The following is a 20,191-nucleotide window of genomic DNA, read 5'->3' as shown; positions in this document are numbered from 1 at the left end:
TGTTTTTGACTATCCACTCTTAAAATTATGGTATGAAATATACATCATACGTTACCGTGCACTTTATCTTGGACTCATCTGGCATCTATTCCTCTAATTTTGGATGTATATAGGTAGGCACTTAAACTATCACAAAGTTGAACAAGTAGACACATGTATCCTGTATAGCAAATTGCATAAGATTTTTCATGTAAAATGTATGTACCTACTTGTTCAGCTTTATGATAATTTAAGTGTCTTACTTATGCACATTTAAAATTAAACAACATATATGTCAACTGACAGAAAATAAAAGTTACATTTTTGTATTATGCCTTTGAAATAAGTACTAGGTAGCTATAATTGTGTGTAAATGAAAAATGACGGGGCAAATATAGTACATAAAGCACCACAGGGAAAATGAAAGAAGCAGATAGAGAGAAGAAACAGAATTGAGAGCCTCTCTGTTTCCTATTTTGTCTCTTTTCTTTGTCTCTCACTTCTTTCTTCATCTTCTTTTCTTTAACTCTACAATTCCCCTAGGTACTTTTTCTTGTTTCAATTTTTGTTTTAGCGGAGAATTCATTAAATGCAATATATATCTTTTCCTTTTCATTTTCAAGAAAATGATCATTTCTAAATTGTAGATTCAATCAGACATTTAGTAATTTTTATTTTTTCAAATTTTGTATGATCACCACATGAACAATTATATGCATTTAGACATTATTAATTAATGTACGTGAGTTGCTGAATGTTTATACGTCCGTTACCTGCATGTTATGTTGCACGTACTCTTAAAAAAATTGTCAAACCGATGCATATCGGATCCTTTCTTTAGCATTTTTTATGTATTCGACAGAGGTGTGGCATATTTTCCGGAGAGTCCGAGCAACGTACCTGCATGTATATTTGTGTTAATGGCGATGAATTGCTTTTGATCTTGCAGATTTTCTGGGTAGTGCTACTTTGTGTCATTTTTTCAAATCTCGTATAATATATGTAAAAATATATATTTATTTATGTAAAAAGATATAAATATATTGTGCATATACGTACATTTTATTTATATGCACTTTGTTAAATAGAGGGAAAATTCTGGTTCTTTTCTGGTTTTTAAACCCTGAAGTGCAAAAGAGGAGCTGAATTTTGCAGCATTCTAACAAATTTTGGAGGCAAGGTAAATAGACAAGATTTTTGTTTTTCTTTTATACATTTGCATTGTCTGACATTTTGTGAAATGGCAATTTAAGTGTGTTGTTAAGTTGATTTATTGAATTTTATGTTAAGGGTTGTTTTTCTCCCGGATGAATTGGACTATGTGGCAAATTAAGTGTTTCTGTATGCATCAATAATAATTGAGATTTTAAGCACCCAAGGGTGTGGCGGCCAATGAAGTGGATTGAGAACATGTGAGGTCTTAGGTTAAAATCCTAGCATAGATAAAACACTATGTAATTTCTTCCCATCTATCCTAGCTTTGGTGGACAGAGTTACCTACTTGTAGGAGACTGCATGTATCTCGTGGAATTGAGATTTTAATGGTTTGAGGAATATTTGTGAAAATTGTTGGGATAAGCATGATTGTGAGCCTTGTTTGAGTTTCCTGTTCGTGTTATTCTTCTTCAACAACAAAAACATACCCAGTGCATACCCACAAAGTGAGTCTGGGGAGGGTAGAGTGTAAGCAGACCTTACCTCTACCTCGGAGGAAGTAGAGAGTCGTGTTATTCTTCATGCAAGACTACAGAGAAAAAATGCATCCACACATTTCAATACTTTCTTGAATTTTACTACTTATTGTTTGTGCATATTGTGACCAAGATAAACAAAATGCTTTGTTAACACACGCTAGTTACGCTGTGTAGGAAGCCACAAAAGTGTCAAAGTGGAGGCTTGTTGCCAATGTCAGACTTATCTTCCCTTGAATTAAGGGACAAGGATGTGGCATCCTCTTCTCAGAAGAGCAGGTTTCTTCCTCTCTTTACTGTGTGTTCGAGCGTGCATTTGCGTACTAGTTTTGGTTTTTATAGATTTTGCTAAAAAGACATTTCTATGTACTCTACTTTAATAGATAGAACATATTAGTATCTCGCAGTTGTGCTTTGTAAATCAATGCATCTTTTGTTTCATTGTTCTTAGAAACACCTAATGTAGACACTTTGGGCATCTGGTATGTATAAGAAACAAAGCATTATGACCTCTCAGTAAATTTCTGAAAGAAAATTTCAATTCCACATTGATTAGTATTTTATTTAACTAGATAACCTATTAAAAAAGATATATCCAGATAATTCAAAGGTGTTATTTACTTTCAGGGAGTCCAATGAAACTGCAGAAATGGATGATTCGGAAAAGGCACTGCCACAGGTTGCTCAACTTATTGATCAGCTGCATCTGAATCAATCATCTGCGCACGAAAAGGAACTTACTACAGCACGTCTTCTAGGCATTGCCAAAGCAAGAAAAGAAGCACGACGTCTTATTGGTTTACACGGCCAAGCAATGCCACTTTTCATATCAATTCTCAGAAACACAACTCTTTTGGCAAAAATCAATGTAGCATCAACCTTAACTGTACTGTGCAGAGATGAAGACATGCGGTTGAAGGTGCTTCTAGGTGGATGTATTCCACCTTTACTTTCCCTTTTGAAGTCAGATTCAGCTGAAGCAAAGAGAGCAGCTGCAGAAGCAATTTTTAAGGTGTCATCTAGTGGAACTTCAGATGATCCTATTGGCATGAAAATATTCATTACAGAAGGCGTTGTACCATCTTTATGGGAGCAGCTGAATCCAAAACAGAAGCCGGACAAAGCAGTGGAAGGATTTGTTGTTGGGGCTTTGAGAAATCTCTGTGATGATAAAGATGGGCATTGGAGGACATCACTAGAGGGTGGGGGAGTGGACATCATTGTTAGACTTCTTTCTTCTAGTAGTGCTTCCACTCAATCAAATGCAGCTTCTTTATTGGCCCGTATGATGTTGGCATTCAGCGATAGTATCCCAAAAGTAGTTGATTCGGGAGGAATCAAAGCTCTCTTTAGCCTGTTAGCTCAGCAAGATGATGTTTCTGTACGTCCCAGTGCAGCTGAGGCTTTAGAGGTTCTTACTTCAAAATCAGCCCAAGCAAAGAAAGTTGTTGTTGACTCACAGGGGGTCTCAGCACTTATAGGAGCTGTTGTTGCTCCTTCTAAAGAAAGAATGCAAGGTGAGGGAAAAGAGAAACTTCAGTGGCATGCAATACAAGCTTTAGCCAATATATGTGGTGGAATGTCTCCACTGTTACTATATCTGGGTGAGCTTGCACAGTCCCCAAGGTTAGCTGCTCCAGTAGCTGATATAATTGGAGCACTTGCTTATGCTCTTACGGTCTTTGAGCACAAAGTAGAAGAAGAGCCATTTGATGCGACAAAAATTGAGAATATTCTTGCAATGCTACTAAAGCCACGGGATAATAAGTTGGTTCAGGAGCGTCTTCTTGAGGCTATGGCAAGCCTTTATGGCAATGCTTATCTGTCAAAACTTGTCCAACAATCCGAATCTAAGAAGGCTCTTACTGGGCTCACCACAATGGCAAGTGGTGATGCACTAGAGTATTTAATACTATCCTTGTTACGTTTGTGCTGTGATGGAATGACTATTTGGGAAGCAATTGGAAAGAGGGAAGGAATTCAATTACTGATATCACTGCTGGGTTTATCCAGTGAACAGCATCAGGAGTATGCTGTTGAAGTGCTTGCAATCCTAACTGACCAAATTGGCGAGAGCAAGTGGGCAATCACTGCTGCTGGTGGTATTCCACCACTGGTCCAGTTACTAGAAATGGGGTCTCAGAAGGCTAGGGAAGATGCGGCACTTATCATTCATAACCTTTGCTGTCATAATGAAGACAATCGTGCCTGTGTTGAAAGTGCTGGAGCTATACAGGCATTATTGTCGCTCCTCAAAAATGGCGAATCAAAGGGGCAAGAAGCATCAGCTAGGGCTTTAACAAAGCTAATCACAACGGCTGATCTAGCTACCACTAATCAGTTGTTAATGTTGCTCTTAGGAGATTTACCCAGCTCAAAGGCCCATGTAACTGAGGTGTTAGGTCATGTGCTTACCTTGGCATCTCACACTGACCTTGTGAATAAAGGTGCTGCTGCTAACCAAGGGATAATGTCACTAGTCCATGTTCTTAATTCCTCAAATGAAAAAACCCAAGTACATGCTGCCTCTGTCCTGGCAGATGTATTTAGCACTCGACGTGATATTTGTGATAGTCTCGCAACAGATGAAGTGATAAATCCTTGCATGAAACTTTTGGGTAGCAATTCTCCAGATGTTGCAACACAGTCAGCTCGAGTCTTGCGTGCTTTATCCCGTGCATCAAAAGAAAAATCTACAAACAAGATGCCTTATATTGGTGAAGGGCATGTAAAACCTTTAATCAAGCTGGCCAAAACAGCATCCATTGATTCCGCAGCTACTGCAATGGCTGCTTTAGCCAATCTATTGTCTGATCCAGAGATAGCTGCAGAAGCTCTGCGTGAAGATGTTGTTTCAGCTTTGACCAGAGTTCTAGGAGATGGATCATCAGAAGGTAGGAGAAATGCATCACGTGCCCTTCATAAGCTATTGAAGCACTTTCCATTGGAAGATGTATTCAGGGGAAGTGCTCAATGTCGATTTGTTGTTCTTGCTATGGTGGAATCATTAAATGTGATGAATGTTGATGGTATTGATGCGGCAGATGCTTTAGATGTTATTGCACTTTTGGCTAGGACAAAACAAGGCACGGATTGCACTTACCGTTCATGCAGTGCACTTGCTGAAGTTCCATCTAGTTTAGACCCTCTTGTACATTGCCTTTGCGAGGGATCTTCCCTTGTCCAAGATAAGGCAATTGAAATTCTATCAAGGGTTTGCGGAGATCAACCGGTTTTTCTGGGTAACCTGTTATCATCAAAATCAATATCAATCGGTGCACTGGCTGATAGAATAATTAATTCCAGCAGTCTAGAAGTAAGAGTTGGTGGAACTGCATTGATCATTTGTGCAGCGAAGGAGCATAAGCTTCTGTCAATGAATGCACTTGATGCATCTGGTTACCTGAAACCTCTTATATATGTATTAGTTGACATGATGAAGCCAAACTGCACTTGTTCTTCCCTAGAAATTGACGTTAGAAATCCTAGAGGATTTTCAGAAAGAACTCCATTTGGAGAAGGAAATGAATTTGAAGCTCCTGATTTAACAACGATTTTGGGGGGTACAGTTGCCCTTTGGTTGCTCTCAATAATTTCATCATTTCATGTCAAGAACACATCCACTGTAGTGGAAGCTGGGGGACTTGAGTCCCTTGCTGACAAGCTTACAAGACATGGCTCCAAAACACAGGTAGATTAAATATCATCATTGGTGTTTGCTTTTCGCCTTTTTTAGCCCGTTTGTGCTGTGTTAATGCCTCTTCATAAGTAGAACTAGAATAGGGTTTCCACTTGAAGAAATAAGTTATCTATTAGAGTTCATCACTTTTGTCCTTTCAATTTTCGAGCTTTAGGCCTGTTTGTTATTCTGAAAGTTGGCTTTTGATAAGAGACTGGTTTCCTGTCTGTAAGCAGCGCTGTTAAACTTGTTTAAACAAGTCAATAATCCATTTATTTCAATGCTAGAAATTCTGTATAATTTTTCTCTTTTGTAACTTTGCATCTCCTTAATGCCCTTTAATGAAATACCTACAATATTTTAAACAAAAAAGAGAGAGAGAGAGAAAGATAAGCCACAAGTTCCCCCTAAACTATACCCGAAGTTGCTACGACACACTTAAACTTTACGGGGGTCCCATTACCCCTAAACTCATTTTTCTGTACTTTTGTGTCTTACGTGGCTGCCAAGTAGCAGAATATTTTTGTGTTTCTTTTGTGCTGATGTGGCAGCCATGTCAGAATAAAATACGGAAAAAGTGAGTTTAGGGGGTAATAGAAACCCTGTATAGTTGAGGTGTGTCGTAGCAACTTCGGGTACAGTTTGTAGGTACTTGTGCTATATCTCTCTTTTAAGATCCATTTATTTCACTATTCTAGTCGCCTGCCATATCATTCATTTAGTCAATGTACATGGAGGAAGTAGTACTGGCTATGCTCTCGCTGAGTTCCAGTTCAGAGAATCATTATAAGAGCAAGAATATGTGAAGTGCAGATTTCCTTCTTCTTTCTACTAACTTTTGTGTCCGTTTTCTGTTTTCATAGTACATTGAGGACTGTTTAGTCAATATACTCTTGGTGTGTGGAGTATGCTAACTTTAACGACACCATTGGAGTTGGTAAAATGAAAAGATTTTGCCAGCGCCTCTGAATGTGTGAGTTACCCTCTCTTATGGCACAGAGATAAATCACTGAAACTTTAGTTAATAAAATGAATAACAGATGGACAATGAAGGACATTTATTTTCAGTGTCACCTTTATTCAATTTAATCCTTTGGAAGTAATGTGGGTTCTCATGATTTGCTTAAAGTTTATATTTGGTCATTGTGCTGAAGAAATATTTGTCATGGCAGGTAGAAGATGCAGAGGGCATGTGGATCAGTGCACTACTATTGGCTATTTTATTCCAGAATCCCAACATTATATCCTCTCCAACAACCATGCGCATTATACATTCGCTTGCACTTCTTCTGAAATCAGATGAAATGATTGTCCGACTTTTTGCTGCTCATGCAATAGCCAGTCTTGTCAGTCACCGAAAAAAGGGAATAAATCTTACTGTTGTAAATTCAGGTGCAATCACAGGTCTGATTAACTTGTTTGGTCACATTGAAATAGATATGCCAAATCTTGTTGCTCTATCTGGAGAATTTTCATTAGTAAGACATCCAGATCAGGTTTCTCTGGAAGTCCTCTTTGAAATTGAAGAAGTGAGAGTTGATTCCGCTGCACGCAGGACCATCCCTTTATTGGTAGATCTGTTAAAACCACTTCCAGATAGAGCAGGTGCACCCCCATTAGCTGTTCGTTTCTTGACTCAAATTGCAGATGGTAATGAAGAAAATAAATCAATCATGGCTGAAGCTGGTGCACTGGATGCTCTAGCAAAGTATCTACCTTTGAGCCCTCAAGACTTGACTGAGGCAACTATCTCTGAACTACTGAGAGTTATATTTAGCAATTCTGATCTTATTCAACATGAAGCTGCAGTTAGCTGCACTATTCAATTGATTGTTGTCCTTCGTTTGGGATCGAGGAATGCAAGGCTGAGTGCTGCTAGGGCTTTAAATGAACTCTTTGATAATGAGAACATTAGAAATTCTGAAGCATCAGATCAAGCAGTTCAGCCTTTGGTGGACATGTTTGATGCTTCATCAGAAAGTGAACAATGCGTTGCCCTTAGTTCCTTAGTCAAGTTGACTTCAGAGAATGATACAAAAGCAGCAGTCATGGCTGATTTAGATGGGAATCCTCTTGAGAGTTTATACAAAATTCTGTCATCATCTTCTCCAATGGAACTGAAAAGTGATGCTGCTGAACTATGCTTTGTACTCTTTGGTGATCCAAAAATCAGAGCATTGCCTATTGCTTCTAAATGCTTAGATCCCCTTCTACTACTTATGCAATCAGATGTGGAAAGAGCAGTGGAATCAGCTGTTTGTGCTTTCGAGAGGTTGTTAGATGATGAGCATCCGGTGGACCTTGCATCAGCTAATGAGATTGTTGGTATTCTGGTTCATCTGGTATCTGGATCAAACCACCGGCTCATTGAAGCAAGTATTTTTGCACTTGTTAAGCTGGGTAAAGACCAAACTCCACGCAAGTTGGATATGGTGAAAGCAGGAATATTGGAAAATTGTCTTAAGCTACTCCCCACTGCATCCAGTTCCTTGTGCTCCACAATTGCAGAACTCTTCCGTGTCTTGACAAATAGTAGTGCTATTTCAAGAAGTCCATCTGCTGCAAAAATCGTAGAACCTCTTTTCAAGGTTTTGCAGAGGTCAGATTTTGGATTGTGGGGACAGCACAGTGCACTGCAAACTCTTGTAAATATTCTAGAGAAGCCACAATGTCTTGCAACTCTAAAACTTACTCCTAGCCAGGTCATTGAGCCTCTGATTTCCTTTCTTGAATCCCCAGCTGAATCTATCCAGCAGCTTGGTACTGAACTGCTGTCCCACCTCCTTGCACAAGAGCATTTTAAGCAAGATATAACATCCAAAAATGCAGTAGTACCCCTAGTGCAGCTCGCAGGCATTGGTATCTTGAATTTGCAACAGACAGCAATTAGTGCTTTGGAAAATATCTCATTAAGATGGCCAAAGGAAGTTGCTGATGCTGGTGGCATTTTTGAGCTTTCAAAGGTTATCGTTCAAGATGATCCCCTACCTCCTGATACATTATGGGATTCAGCAGCTATGATTCTCTTCAATGTCATACAGTCTAACTCTGATTATTACCTCAAGGTTCCTCTGGTGGTTCTTGTACGGATGTTGTATTCAACAGTTGAGAGCACTGTTACTCTTGCACTTAATGCTCTGATAGTTCATGAAAAGACTGATCTATCAAATGGTGAACTGATGGCTGAAGTCGGTGCTGTAGATGCTCTTCTAGATCTGCTAAGATCTCACCAGTTTGAAGAAGCATCAGCAGGACTGATTGAAGCTCTGTTCAACAATATACGAATACGAGAATTGAAGGTATCTAAATATGCAATAGCACCTCTGGCACAATATTTACTAGATCCACAGACTACATCGCAGCCCTCAAGGCTTCTTGCTGCTCTTGCACTTGGTGATCTCTCCCAGCATGAAGGACTTGCTAGAGCAAGTGATTCTGTCTCTGCCTGTCGAGCACTGATAAGTTTGCTTGAAGATCAACCAACAGAAGAAATAAAAATGGTGGCAATTTGTGCATTGCAAAATTTTGTCATGCACAGTCGAACCAACAGGAAAGCTGTCGCAGAAGCAGGTGGAATATTAGTAATTCAAGAACTGCTTCTATCCCCTAATTCTGAAATGATAGTCCAGGCAACTCTGCTTATAAGGTTTTTGTTCTCGAATCACACACTTAAGGACTATGCATCAAATGAACTCATCAGATCCTTGACAGGTACATTGCTTGTTAAAAAAAATGTTTGTTCCTTTTTTCAGTCTTCTTTGAAAAATGTCAAAGTAGATACCACCGGCTCTGTCAAATATATTAACATAATAAATAGAATTTCACAGATAACCAATTGTTACCTACTTGAAAAGAACATCATATGCGACTCTTGAGACCCAGAAATGGTATACAAACCTTATTCTGAGTTCCGATATTTTTCTCAGGGATGTTAAACAAGTTAATCTTTTGATGCCTTTGATTTAAGTGTCCCTTTGTGTTCACGCCCTTAATGAAAGCCAATGCTTCTCAGAGTCATTTACCATCATTAAATTATCTGGTGAGTGAAAACTAACAACCTCTCATTCTTCTTAACCCTTTCACTACTGCAAAGAACAGCAGAAAATCCAAAAAGAAAACTCAAGAAGAACAGGAAAAATAGACCTGAAACCTAAATCTGCAAAGGATAAAATAAACCAGTAAATGAAAACAACTAGATGCATGATGCTTTCTAGGCGTTGTATTTTGTTTCCGTGCTATACTTCAACATTTAACATTTTAATTGAGGTAGTAAATCCTTCAGAGTCACGAATTTGACACATCAATTTCCAAGTTTAATTGTCCAGATATCTTGAGCTACGTAAGTGCAGATCTTTTGTTTGCCTTACATATCTTCTAGTTCAGTCACGGACAGTGGTACAAGTGTTTGTTTCCCTACTTGACTGCCCAAAACATTTCTAATACATTGTCATGCAGCGGCGCTGGAGAGAGACTTGAGCACCACAGCAACTGCTAACGAAGAGATCTTGAGGAGCATTTTTACTATATTCTCCAATTTTCCCAAGCTCCAAATTTCCGAAGCTGGGACCCTTTGTATCCCTCATCTGGTGACAGCACTGAAATCTGGCAGTGAAGCAGCTCAAGATTCAGTATTAACCACATTGTGCTTACTCCAAGAATCCTGGTCAACCATGCCAATTGATGTGTCAAAATCTCAAGCAATGGTTGCAGCTGAAGCGATTCCCATCCTACAAATGCTGATAAAAAATAGCCCCCCAGGTTTCCATGATAGAGCAGACAGCCTGCTGCATTGCTTACCAGGTTGTTTAACTGTCACCATTAAGCGTGCCAACAATCTAAGACATGTCATGGGAGGAACAAATCCTTTCTGTCGATTGACTATCGGCAATGGCCCTGCACGACAAACTAAGGTAATGAGGCAGCATTGTAACTGTTGATGAAATAAAAAGACTTATTATTCACCAATTTTTAACTTTGTTATGGCTGAATTTCACATCCAAACTACTGTATTACATTTCTTAGGAACCTCCAGAAGTTATATGTAATTTGATCCACTGACTAAGATACTAATTTGTGTTATATGATGCACCAAAATCACATACGTCACTAATTTTTCTAATCCGATTTATATTAACAGTCTAATTTAAGTTTATTATCAGGTCGTTAATCGCAGTACATCTCCAGAATGGAATGAAGGATTCACATGGGCTTTTGATGTTCCACCAAAGGGACAAAAGTTGCAGATTTCATGCAAAGGCAAAACTACTTTTGGAAAGGTAACTAGTTTCATTTTTCTAGTGCCTGGTGCTAAATTTAGAATAGCCAATTCAACTCCAACTACAATGTGCAATAAGGTTTCTGTCTGTACTGCTACTAACAATCTGAAAAGAAGATGCATAATGTAATTGTTGCAGCTCTCAGTAGGATCAGAAGAGTGTAGTCAGTTGTTCACACAATGTTGATCTGTTAACTGCTATGTTTCAGAGTACGCTTGGGAGTGCAACCATCCAAATTGATAAAGTGGTACATGAAGGCATACACAGTGATATTTTCAGTCTCAGTAACGAACGCCACAATGGCTCATCCCAGACTCTAGAGGTTGAGATCACCTGGTCCAATAGGACGTCTAATGAAAGTGTTAAGTGAAGTGTGAACCAAGACTGATATGATGCAACTTGAGTCCCCATTTCGGTGCTGGATCTGGCAACCAATCAACTGTGCATTAAGAAAAGCTATATGATCGCCTAACAAGCAACAATCAACTAACATCCCAGGCTAATGCAAGAGGATATCGACATCTGCTGAAGGCTCAGTTGTAGTACTGAAAGTATTACTGGCTCCAATGCTGAAAACTTACCAGATTTGTGAGGGCCAAAGTCTAGGGGGAAGTTCCCATCGCCCATGCTAGAATTGTTAGTCTTGACTATTTTAGCACCACGCTGTATAGATTCGTTTGTAGCTCTTAGCAGTACATAAATATAAATAGAGATCTCCTTGAAAAGATTGTCCGTCTATGGCTTTGCAAATCTGTTGTAATGGCCATTCATCATTGTACATACCAACACAAACCAACTGCAAGAGAAAATGGTTGGTCCCAGGGCATGAGGGCTGGAGCTCCAAAATAGTTAAATGGTTTCACTTTTTTCCTCTACTTTGTAAAAAACTTTCAAGCAATAGTATATTCCTTCACCATTAATACAAGCACATAGCCAATATGAATATGGTCAGTTTCCGCTAGAGCCGTCAATGTGGGCCAAGGCCCGGTGGGCCGAGCCAGCCCGGCTTGTAATTTGATGGGTGGGCTTCAATTTTTGCAACCCATTTAAGAACAGGGCTTTCTAGCCCGGCCTGGATAAGCCCATGACCCGTAGGGCTTGAGGAATGTGAATTGGGTTAGCCCGTGGGCCGGCCTGTCAGTCAAATAATAACAACAACAACAACAAACCCAGTGTATTCCCACTTAGTAGGGTCTGGGGGGGGTAAGATGTACGCAGTCCATACCTCTACCTCTGATGAAGTAGAAAGGCTGTTTCCGAAAGACCCCCGGCTCAAGTCACGAGATATCACACAAACACATAGTACAGCACAGCAGCAGATGACATAACATAGATACGGCACCCATAGGGAATATAAAACAGAGTAAAGCAGGATTGCAGGAATATAAAGCAGAGGAAAGCACCCAGATTCGTAATAGACATGGAACACGGAACACGAAACACTGAATACAGAATCATAACAGGAATACACCCCCACCAATTAATTCCCTACACTAGCGACCCGAACTGGCCCTAATCCTCTGCCGTAATTCGCATCTTCCAGACCTTCCTATCTAGGGTCATGTCCTCGGTGAGCTGTAACTGTTCCATGTCCCGCCTAATCACCTCACCCCAGTACTTCTTCGGTCTACCTCTACCCCGTCTAAAACCATCCAACGCTAGCCTCTCACACCTACGGACCGGGGCATCCATGCCCCTCCTCTTCACGTGTCCGAACCATCTCAATCGTGCTTCCCGCATCTTACACTCCACTGAAGTCACACCAACCTTCTCCCGGATAGTCTCATTCCGAACTCTATCCCCTCGGGTCAGTCCACACATCCAGCGCAAAATAATAAAAGAGTTAAAAAACAGTCAAATCCAATGATGACCATTGACCGGTTCCATTAACAAAGAAAATAGAAACTGAAAAGTTTCCTACTTTACTATCTAATAAATAATAAAATAATTAAATATCTACCACTAAAACATAAAGAGTACATTGTACTCTTCACTTTCCTAATTTCCTTAGTTCAGCTAGCTGCCTCCACTTCACTATATCTCCCTCAACGCGCCATTGGCTTTCAACCGTGATGTTTCCGATTGAGTAGTGCCACCTCTTCATTTTCTTCCTACTTTGGGTGATTCGAGCTCTGACTCCCTTTTGATTAACAAGCATTCATACTATGTGTTATTATGTGATAAATATTTATGTTTATTAACAGTATAAAATTAAATTATAAAATATTATTTTTTAAAAAAGTAAGTTGACCCATGAGGCCCGCAACCCATAGGGTAATAGCGTGGGCTTGGTGTTTTTTGCCCCGTCATTTAAATGGGTCAGCCCGACCTAACCCGTCAAACTCAAAGCCCGTATAAGCTAGCCTAGATGGGCTGGGCCAACCGGTATTGAAGGGTTAGCAGCGAAACGGAATATGGACATGTTCCCCATCTCAAGTTAGCAGGACCCGACCAAAGCCAAATTATCCAGGCAGGCAGCATAGCACGAAATGATTGAATGTACAATTTGAACGGAAAAAACAAACTCACAACAGAGCAAAGCTTGTAAATAAAATGAAAATAAAATGTGCAAGAACAGCAAAGCACTTGGAACAGTTTTGCACTTTACATTTGGGAGAGCTTTTCTAGGATAGAACACATCGAGAAGCTTCAAAACCTATATTCCCAATATTCTGAACACTCAGAATCTTAACGCATCACAAATTTTTCAGTTGGTGGGGCACAGCCACCAGGTTGTCCAACATAATTACTTTGCAGCTGCAACTAGTGCGGATCTTGCTCGTGTAAAAGCAGAAATCAGTGAACCAAGCTGCAACTTATCATTGCAACCAAAAGTCAACCTATACCTGCAAGTCGGAAAAAGTATAACTTACAATTCATACAGTAGAAAAAACTCGAGACTGTAATCAACTACTAATTTTGTTTTTGGCAAAGCTAATTCAACTAAATTTTGTGACAAAGAAATTTGATTAAATTCTCAACCAAGAAAATGGAAAAAAAGCAATTGTTCACATTGCTTTTACTAAATTTATCATGTATTCCCTTTTTATATAAAATATAAAACCATTGATGACCATCTTTATTACGCAAATAATTCTTTATAAAAGCAAAGTGGTAATTCATTCCCCTTCTGCTGCAAGAGGGTGGGTTTACAGAGGTTCGATGCACCATTCAGAAGGCAGATAATCCATAATTGGAGATCAGCTCGTTAAAGAAGTATGTGATTTCATCTTATGTAGCGAAATAATCTAGCTACAATTTCAGTAGATAATATTGGTCAATGATTTAACAAATGAGAAAATTAACTGTAAGCCAGCCTTCAATTCTGTCATTGAACCAGAAATGCTAGTCTAGCACAAGGCAAAGGCAATAAACAATCATAAAGAAAGACATATACATACTCAACATCAGCCATCTCATTGATCAGCTGAACTCGAACATCTGCCGGCATCTTAATCTTGAAGACAAACCTGATGTTTATATGAGCAAAGGTGAGCTACACCAAATAACTGTTACATGAAGAGCCAAAAATATATGCACTTACATGGTTACTTCTCTCACGATATCCACCAAAGCCAACCCTTTTCTTGTCTTGATTTCTGATATTCCTATTAACAATTATGTACAAGAAATGTTAGAGAGTAAAATGGCCTACAAGCACACATAGATAAAATGGACCAAAGTACAGGTAGAGAGGAATCATTGAGATACGTTTGCAACTGATAGCAAAGGGTTCATTCAAAAGCCAGTAAGAAATCTGCTCAATGTCCTTGGGCAATGGATTTCCAGTGCACAGGTATACAGCTTCTTCTGTAATCTGCTGAGAAGCCATGTGTGTTGACTGCATAATAGCTGAAAGTTAATGACAGTGAATCTTAAAAAGAATAATAGCAACCTCCCTTGATAAACAAACTGAACAGTTGCTTGATTTTGTTCTTGCATGGCATTAATAGCACAATGAGCACCTAATAGTTTCTGAACAATGGTTTTCTTTTTTCCTTAGCCAGTAAAACAAACCCCTCGACTAATATCTATAAAATGTCGACGCCAATTAAGAGCTAGACAGCTACGACAGATCAAAAAAGAAAAAAAACAACTAGAGTGATATGATTATTAGTTCAACAATGTAATTGCAGTTAATCTAAGTACCGTCAATTTCATGCATGTTTGAAACTATCTAACAAGTCCAGTTTTCGTTTTTTGAATTTGGTAATATTATAAGTTCAGCTTTTTTTTTCACCAAGGATGGTCTCCTTCTGACAATTAACACAGAGTAATGTCCTCCTCACTGAAAGCAACTGATTAAAAAAGTATATCAACTATATTTATAGAGAGGACCTTAAATCAATCCTAGAAAATTAACCCCCCCCTCCCTCCATCACAATAATCAGTTAGCCACTTAGAGTCAGTTAGCCACCTTTTTTTTGCATTGCCCCGTTGCAGCAGACCTATGGTACATGTTTACAGCAATATTTGTAATTAGTTGGACCTAACCCAAACAGCTTAAATGGAACAGTTGAAAGTTGGAGCTTATGGAAAGTAGATCGAGCCACCACGAATATCTGGCAAAATGATCCCCACATGTATTTTTTGGTGTCTATGGACAGAGAGGAACAACCGATGCTTGATGGGACTTCAACTCCTAACTATGCTCTAAATTCTAAGTGTTTAGTTAACCTTTTTAGTTGGGGCGAATTATCCCCTGTTAATGATGCTGGCCCCCTTTTAGATTTTATTAGCTCCCTCTCAATGGCTTAGTAGCCTTGAATTTTGCTCATGGTTTTAGACTCCCAACTTTTATTAGTTTCTTTTGCAGTGTAAGGAGTTTTAACCTTTCTTTGTAAAGTTTTATGCATCTTCTTGATGCTTTTCAATACAACTTACTTCATCAAAAATAAATAATAATAATAATAATCAGCTCTCGCAGGCATCACCTGTACTCTACCATGGCCTAATGAGCCATCCAACACTAGCCTCAGGCACAACGTAACAAGCTAGTTCTCAAGTAAAAATGCTTATACAATGGGTTCAAGTAACTATAGATTTCCCTTTTTCCATAAATGAATAAGGCACAATGAGTTACTTTAGGCCCTTAAGAGTTCTCCATAAAACCAAATTGTGAGGATGGTGAATTGCAGCCATGAAGATTAATAGCTCCTCAAACAGCTTTTACTTATCTTTTCTTATTTTTCTATTTCAGCGGTGGGAAGTGGATTGTCAAGCTAGAGAAAAGAGCATCTCTGCAGCACATTGTAAAAAGAAAGGAATTACTCTGACCACAATAACTGAAATTTACACGTAATCTGAATGAGGATAAAAAAGATGAGGAGTTTGAACCTGCAAAATGTTTAAAGCTTTTCGCATATCACCATTGCTCAACCGTATAAGTGCCTTTAAACCACCCTCAGGGACATCAAGCCTATAACAAAACAATGTGATAGACTGACACAAGAAATGACAGCATAGACTAAATAGAGGGGAGAATATCTAAGACATTTTCAACAATTGTTATATCATATCCACTTTTTCTGGAAAGAATGCTAAGAAAATAATTAAACGGTGGCAATGTGGACCTTTGAAAGGTCCATAATATATTTGCAAGTATCCGTAACTTTATTTGGTTTTCAAGATGGTTTTGAGGACAACGGGGACCCTTGGAGTAACTGATACAGTTGGTAAAGTTGTTGTCATGTGACCAGGAGTTCACGAGTTCAAGCCGTTAAAACAAACCCTTGCAGGAATGTAGGGTGAGGCTGCGTCCAATAGACCCTTGTGGTTCGACCCTTCCCAAACCCAATGCATATCGGGAGCTTTAGTACACCGGGCTGCGGTTTTTTAAGGTGGTTTTGAGGACATATACTTTCAGTTGTAAATGTTCCAATAAACGCCAGTGCCAAGTAGAAAAGTTTTTTTGTAATTCAATGAAATCATTGGGTACCAAAAAATGTAGACATGGTAAGATATATCAAACAACCGATAGAGAAATAATAACATTATATACATAATACTTCGGCATTCTTCTCATATTGATTTCCCAAAATTGTTTAAATAGGTATACTCGTATTTAGATAACTTTCTTCTTTAGTTAAGAAGATAAAACATGGAACTCTAGATAAGTTGTTACAAGAAGGTGAGTTGAATTCTTTTGAGCTCACTTATGTGTCTCATAACACTAAGCTCAGCAAAATATTATCAAATGGGATGGTGTAACTTCATACAAAGCTTTTTCACTAGCGACAGCGTTTTCCAAGTTCTTTACTCATACTGACCTGGTGCTGATCCCAAAGGTGAAATACCTCATTGAACTCAGCCAACTTAGACCCATCAGTCTGTGTAACTTCTCCAGCAAAATTATACCTAAGATAGTCTCAGGAAGAATGGCCCTCATTCTACCCAAACCAACTTGGCTTTGTGAAAGACTCATAATGGAAAACAGCCTTCTTGCTCAAGAAATAGTCCGTGGCATCAACAATAATAATACAGATGGCAACATTGTCATGAAATTAGACATGTCCAAGGCATATGTCCAAGGAAAACACATTTGTAAATGCACGTCAATTGCTACATTTAGTTAGTTCTTTTTCCTTTATTAATAGGCTATTAGTGTCCATGAATTTCTTTTTCCTTTATAAGTACTCTATTAGTGTCTATGAACTCCATTAATCTAATGGGCCTGTGATCCTAAGGCATGACAATGCCTGAACCAAACGGGGAAAAAAAGAGGAAAGACGAAAGAAATGAGATGAATATTTCCAATCACGACTTCAATCACCCACCACAGAGGAGTACAGGGCCGCTTTTGCATTACCGAATTTTGCAAGGGATTGAGCAACATGAAGTACGCACCAAATAGTATAGCAAAAAAGTTAACTTCAACAATAAAGTGGAACTCACTGTTCAGCCTCAATAACATGTCTCAGTCGCTCAGAGACATGAACTGCATCGAGTGGAGCAAACCTAAATCGTGTACATCGTGATTGTAGGGCAGGAATAACCTTGTTAACATTGTTACATATCAAGGCAAACCTAGTGTTTCTTGTATATTTCTCAATCACTGCACAGGAATAATGCCATAGCAATCAGCTCTGAAAGTATAGCACAGATATTAAGTGTGGCATGAGGAAGGGGTAATTTCTTGCCTCGACGCAAAGCAAACTGTGCATCCTTTGTCATTGCATCTGCTTCATCCAATAGTACTAACTTCACTGCTGACTTTGCACTAAATAACAACACAATAAAGTTCTAATTTACTTCATTAAATACGTAAAAATGACACCTTAACTCATCTTGCATATAGTCCCATTTGAGACTTTTTAGTCTCATGAAAAAACAGAGATAAGATGAGGAATAATATGATAACATTACAAGTCGAAGTAGAGAACAATTTGGTTAAGTAATGTGCTTATACATGTATATAAGGATTACGTTGAATGTAACATTGTTCACTTTACATAGAAAATTCCAGAATATGCACCACCATGCAAGCACATAGAAGATAAGGGATTAAAAAAAGTTCCTTGCTGCATAGGTGATTGGTGGAGCTCGTAAAGAATCTTGTTTTGTACAATCTTTAGCTTTTGGTATACCCCATGTATACGGCCAGTTTGGCCATGTTTATGAATGAAAATACCTCTACTTGATCCAAAAAAAAGTATTGGATTAAAGAAAAATTTACCCAAATGAGATGCTCTGAGTACTAGCAAAGTCCTGAATCTGCTGACGCACCACGTCAATCCCACGATCATCAGAAGCATTCAGCTCTAAAACCATATTGTTCACCTGCGACCCGTATAGCTTCCGGGCAAGAGCAAGAATTGTAGATGTCTTTCCAGTTCCAGGAGGCCCATAAAGCAGCAAATGCGGCAACCTATTACTACTCGCAAGCCTATCAACTTTTTCCCAAGAAAAAACGTCAATTATGTACATCGTTAAGTCAATAATCACTAATACTCTCTCCGTTCACTTTTACTTGTCACATTTCACTTCTCGATAGTCAAACTCCATGAATTTTGCCGACATTTTAAGATGTATGCAACTTAAAGTATTTTTCTTATAGTTTTCGAACATCTAAAATTTAATTTTGAGATGTTGAATTAATTTAATTCAATTTAGCTCTAAAAATTAGTCAAATTAACTCTTGAAAAGAGCACGTCACAAGTAAAAGTGAGCGGAGGAGTAATATACAGATATTAACAAACGTACTTGTTTCAACAATGTCGCTATGAGCAGCAACGTTAATTATGTACATTGTCTCGTCACAGATCACTAATACTCCCTCAGTTCACTTTCACTTGTCACTTTTCACTTCTCGGTAGTCAGCATGAACTTTGACCGGCATTTTAAGATGTATTTTGAAATATTTGAATCTATATCAACTTAGCTCTAAAAATTAGTCAAATTAACTCTTGAAAAGAGCACGTCACAAGTGTGGAGGAGTAATATACAGATATTAACAAACGTACTTGTTTCAACAATGTCGCTATGAGCAGCAACATCAATTATGTACATTGTTCATTCAGAAATCACTAATACTCCCCCGTTCACTTTCACTTGTCACTTCTCACTTTTAGATAGTCAACGTGAACTTTGACCGACTTTTAAGATGTATTTTGAAATATTTGAATCTAATTCGAAGCTTTCTAAATTAGCCAAACCAACTCTCAAAAAAGTGCACGTGACAAGTAAAAGTGAAAAGTGAAGAGATAAAAGAAACGTACTTGTTTCGACAATATCGCGATGAGCAGCGACGTCAGAGAGGGACTGAGGACGAAACTTTTCGACCCAAGGAACTGATTTAGGTTCGGGATTGGAGCTTGATAAGATTACGTTTTTACCCTTGTTTGGTTTGGTGTGAATTTTGTCATCGTCGATATCCATTAACGAGATTGTCTCCGCCATTTTCAGCTTTGTTCAATTTTCTAGCTTCCTTAAACCCTAGGGATTTATTGCAAGAACAAATGAACAATGCACATATTTGGACCGTCGGGTCAAGTTATTGGCGCCAATCAGTATTTCTTTTCTTTTTTTCTCCCAAGGCCACAATGTGTTTTAAGCAAATAAAAAAAGGCGTCAAGGAGAGAAATGACGGAAAAAATTACTCCCACCGTTTAAAAAAAACAAAAAGTTATGTACTTTTTTTTTGTTTATTTTAAAATATTTAAATTTTTTTTCTAATATTTAAATTTTAATTTTAATTTTTTATGTGGCACGTTTGAGATCATAAGATTAAAAAATATTTTAATATATTTAATATAATTTTAATTTAAAATAATAAAATTTAAAAATCTTCTTTTTTTTTAACCTCAATGTCAAATCAAAATAAATCCTATTTTTAAAACGGATGGAGTATATCTTTTCTTCGGTGCATGCTTCAAATTATTATATTTTTTGTTTTGAAAAGAAAAAATTCAAATTATATTGAATAAAAAATTATCAAAACTATTAAAAAATCATATCTTTAATACTAAAATGGTTAGGATCCTTTTGTAATGGGAATATCTCAATTACTTATATGTCAGATTGGTAATGTCCAATTATAGCGACATCTACAGGTATTTGATCCTCTA

At 38.2% G+C, this 20,191-nt stretch overlaps 2 protein-coding genes across 4 annotated transcripts; one reads left to right on the top strand and one right to left on the bottom strand.

Annotated features, from left to right (window-relative positions):
- The first annotated feature begins 425 nt into the window (after positions 1–425).
- LOC107873008 (protein CELLULOSE SYNTHASE INTERACTIVE 3) lies at positions 426–11,545 on the top strand. 2 transcript variants are annotated; one of them, XM_016719697.2, is made up of 7 exons: positions 426–1,159; positions 1,848–1,949; positions 2,298–5,361; positions 6,522–9,060; positions 9,805–10,259; positions 10,509–10,625; positions 10,834–11,545. In XM_016719697.2, the coding sequence occupies exons 2-7, from the start codon at positions 1,885–1,887 to the stop codon at positions 10,993–10,995; spliced, it is 6,402 nt and encodes a 2,133-aa protein (XP_016575183.2). In that variant the 5' UTR covers positions 426–1,159; positions 1,848–1,884; the 3' UTR covers positions 10,996–11,545. The 2 variants fall into 2 exon arrangements, with proteins under 2 accessions (XP_016575183.2, XP_047270922.1); XM_047414966.1 differs by having other exon boundaries at positions 10,764–10,843.
- A 1,593-nt stretch (positions 11,546–13,138) lies between these two features.
- Positions 13,139–19,714, bottom strand: LOC107873010 (replication factor C subunit 3). Of its 2 annotated transcripts, none has more exons than XM_016719698.2 (9): positions 19,343–19,714; positions 18,301–18,517; positions 17,765–17,844; positions 17,520–17,679; positions 15,963–16,044; positions 14,337–14,466; positions 14,170–14,233; positions 14,027–14,095; positions 13,139–13,471 (listed from the first exon to the last, which is right to left on the bottom strand). In XM_016719698.2, exons 1-9 carry the CDS (start codon positions 19,521–19,523, stop codon positions 13,372–13,374), a joined length of 1,083 nt encoding a protein of 360 aa, XP_016575184.1. In that variant the 5' UTR covers positions 19,524–19,714; the 3' UTR covers positions 13,139–13,371. The 2 variants fall into 2 exon arrangements, with proteins under 2 accessions (XP_016575184.1, XP_016575185.1); XM_016719699.2 differs by having other exon boundaries at positions 18,828–19,680.
- Between the last annotated feature and the right edge of the window lie 477 nt (positions 19,715–20,191).

Source organism: Capsicum annuum, chromosome 6, assembly GCF_002878395.1.
Source record: "Capsicum annuum cultivar UCD-10X-F1 chromosome 6, UCD10Xv1.1, whole genome shotgun sequence".
NCBI lineage: Eukaryota > Viridiplantae > Streptophyta > Magnoliopsida > Solanales > Solanaceae > Capsicum > Capsicum annuum.
This window is presented reverse-complemented; position numbering and strand designations above follow the sequence as displayed.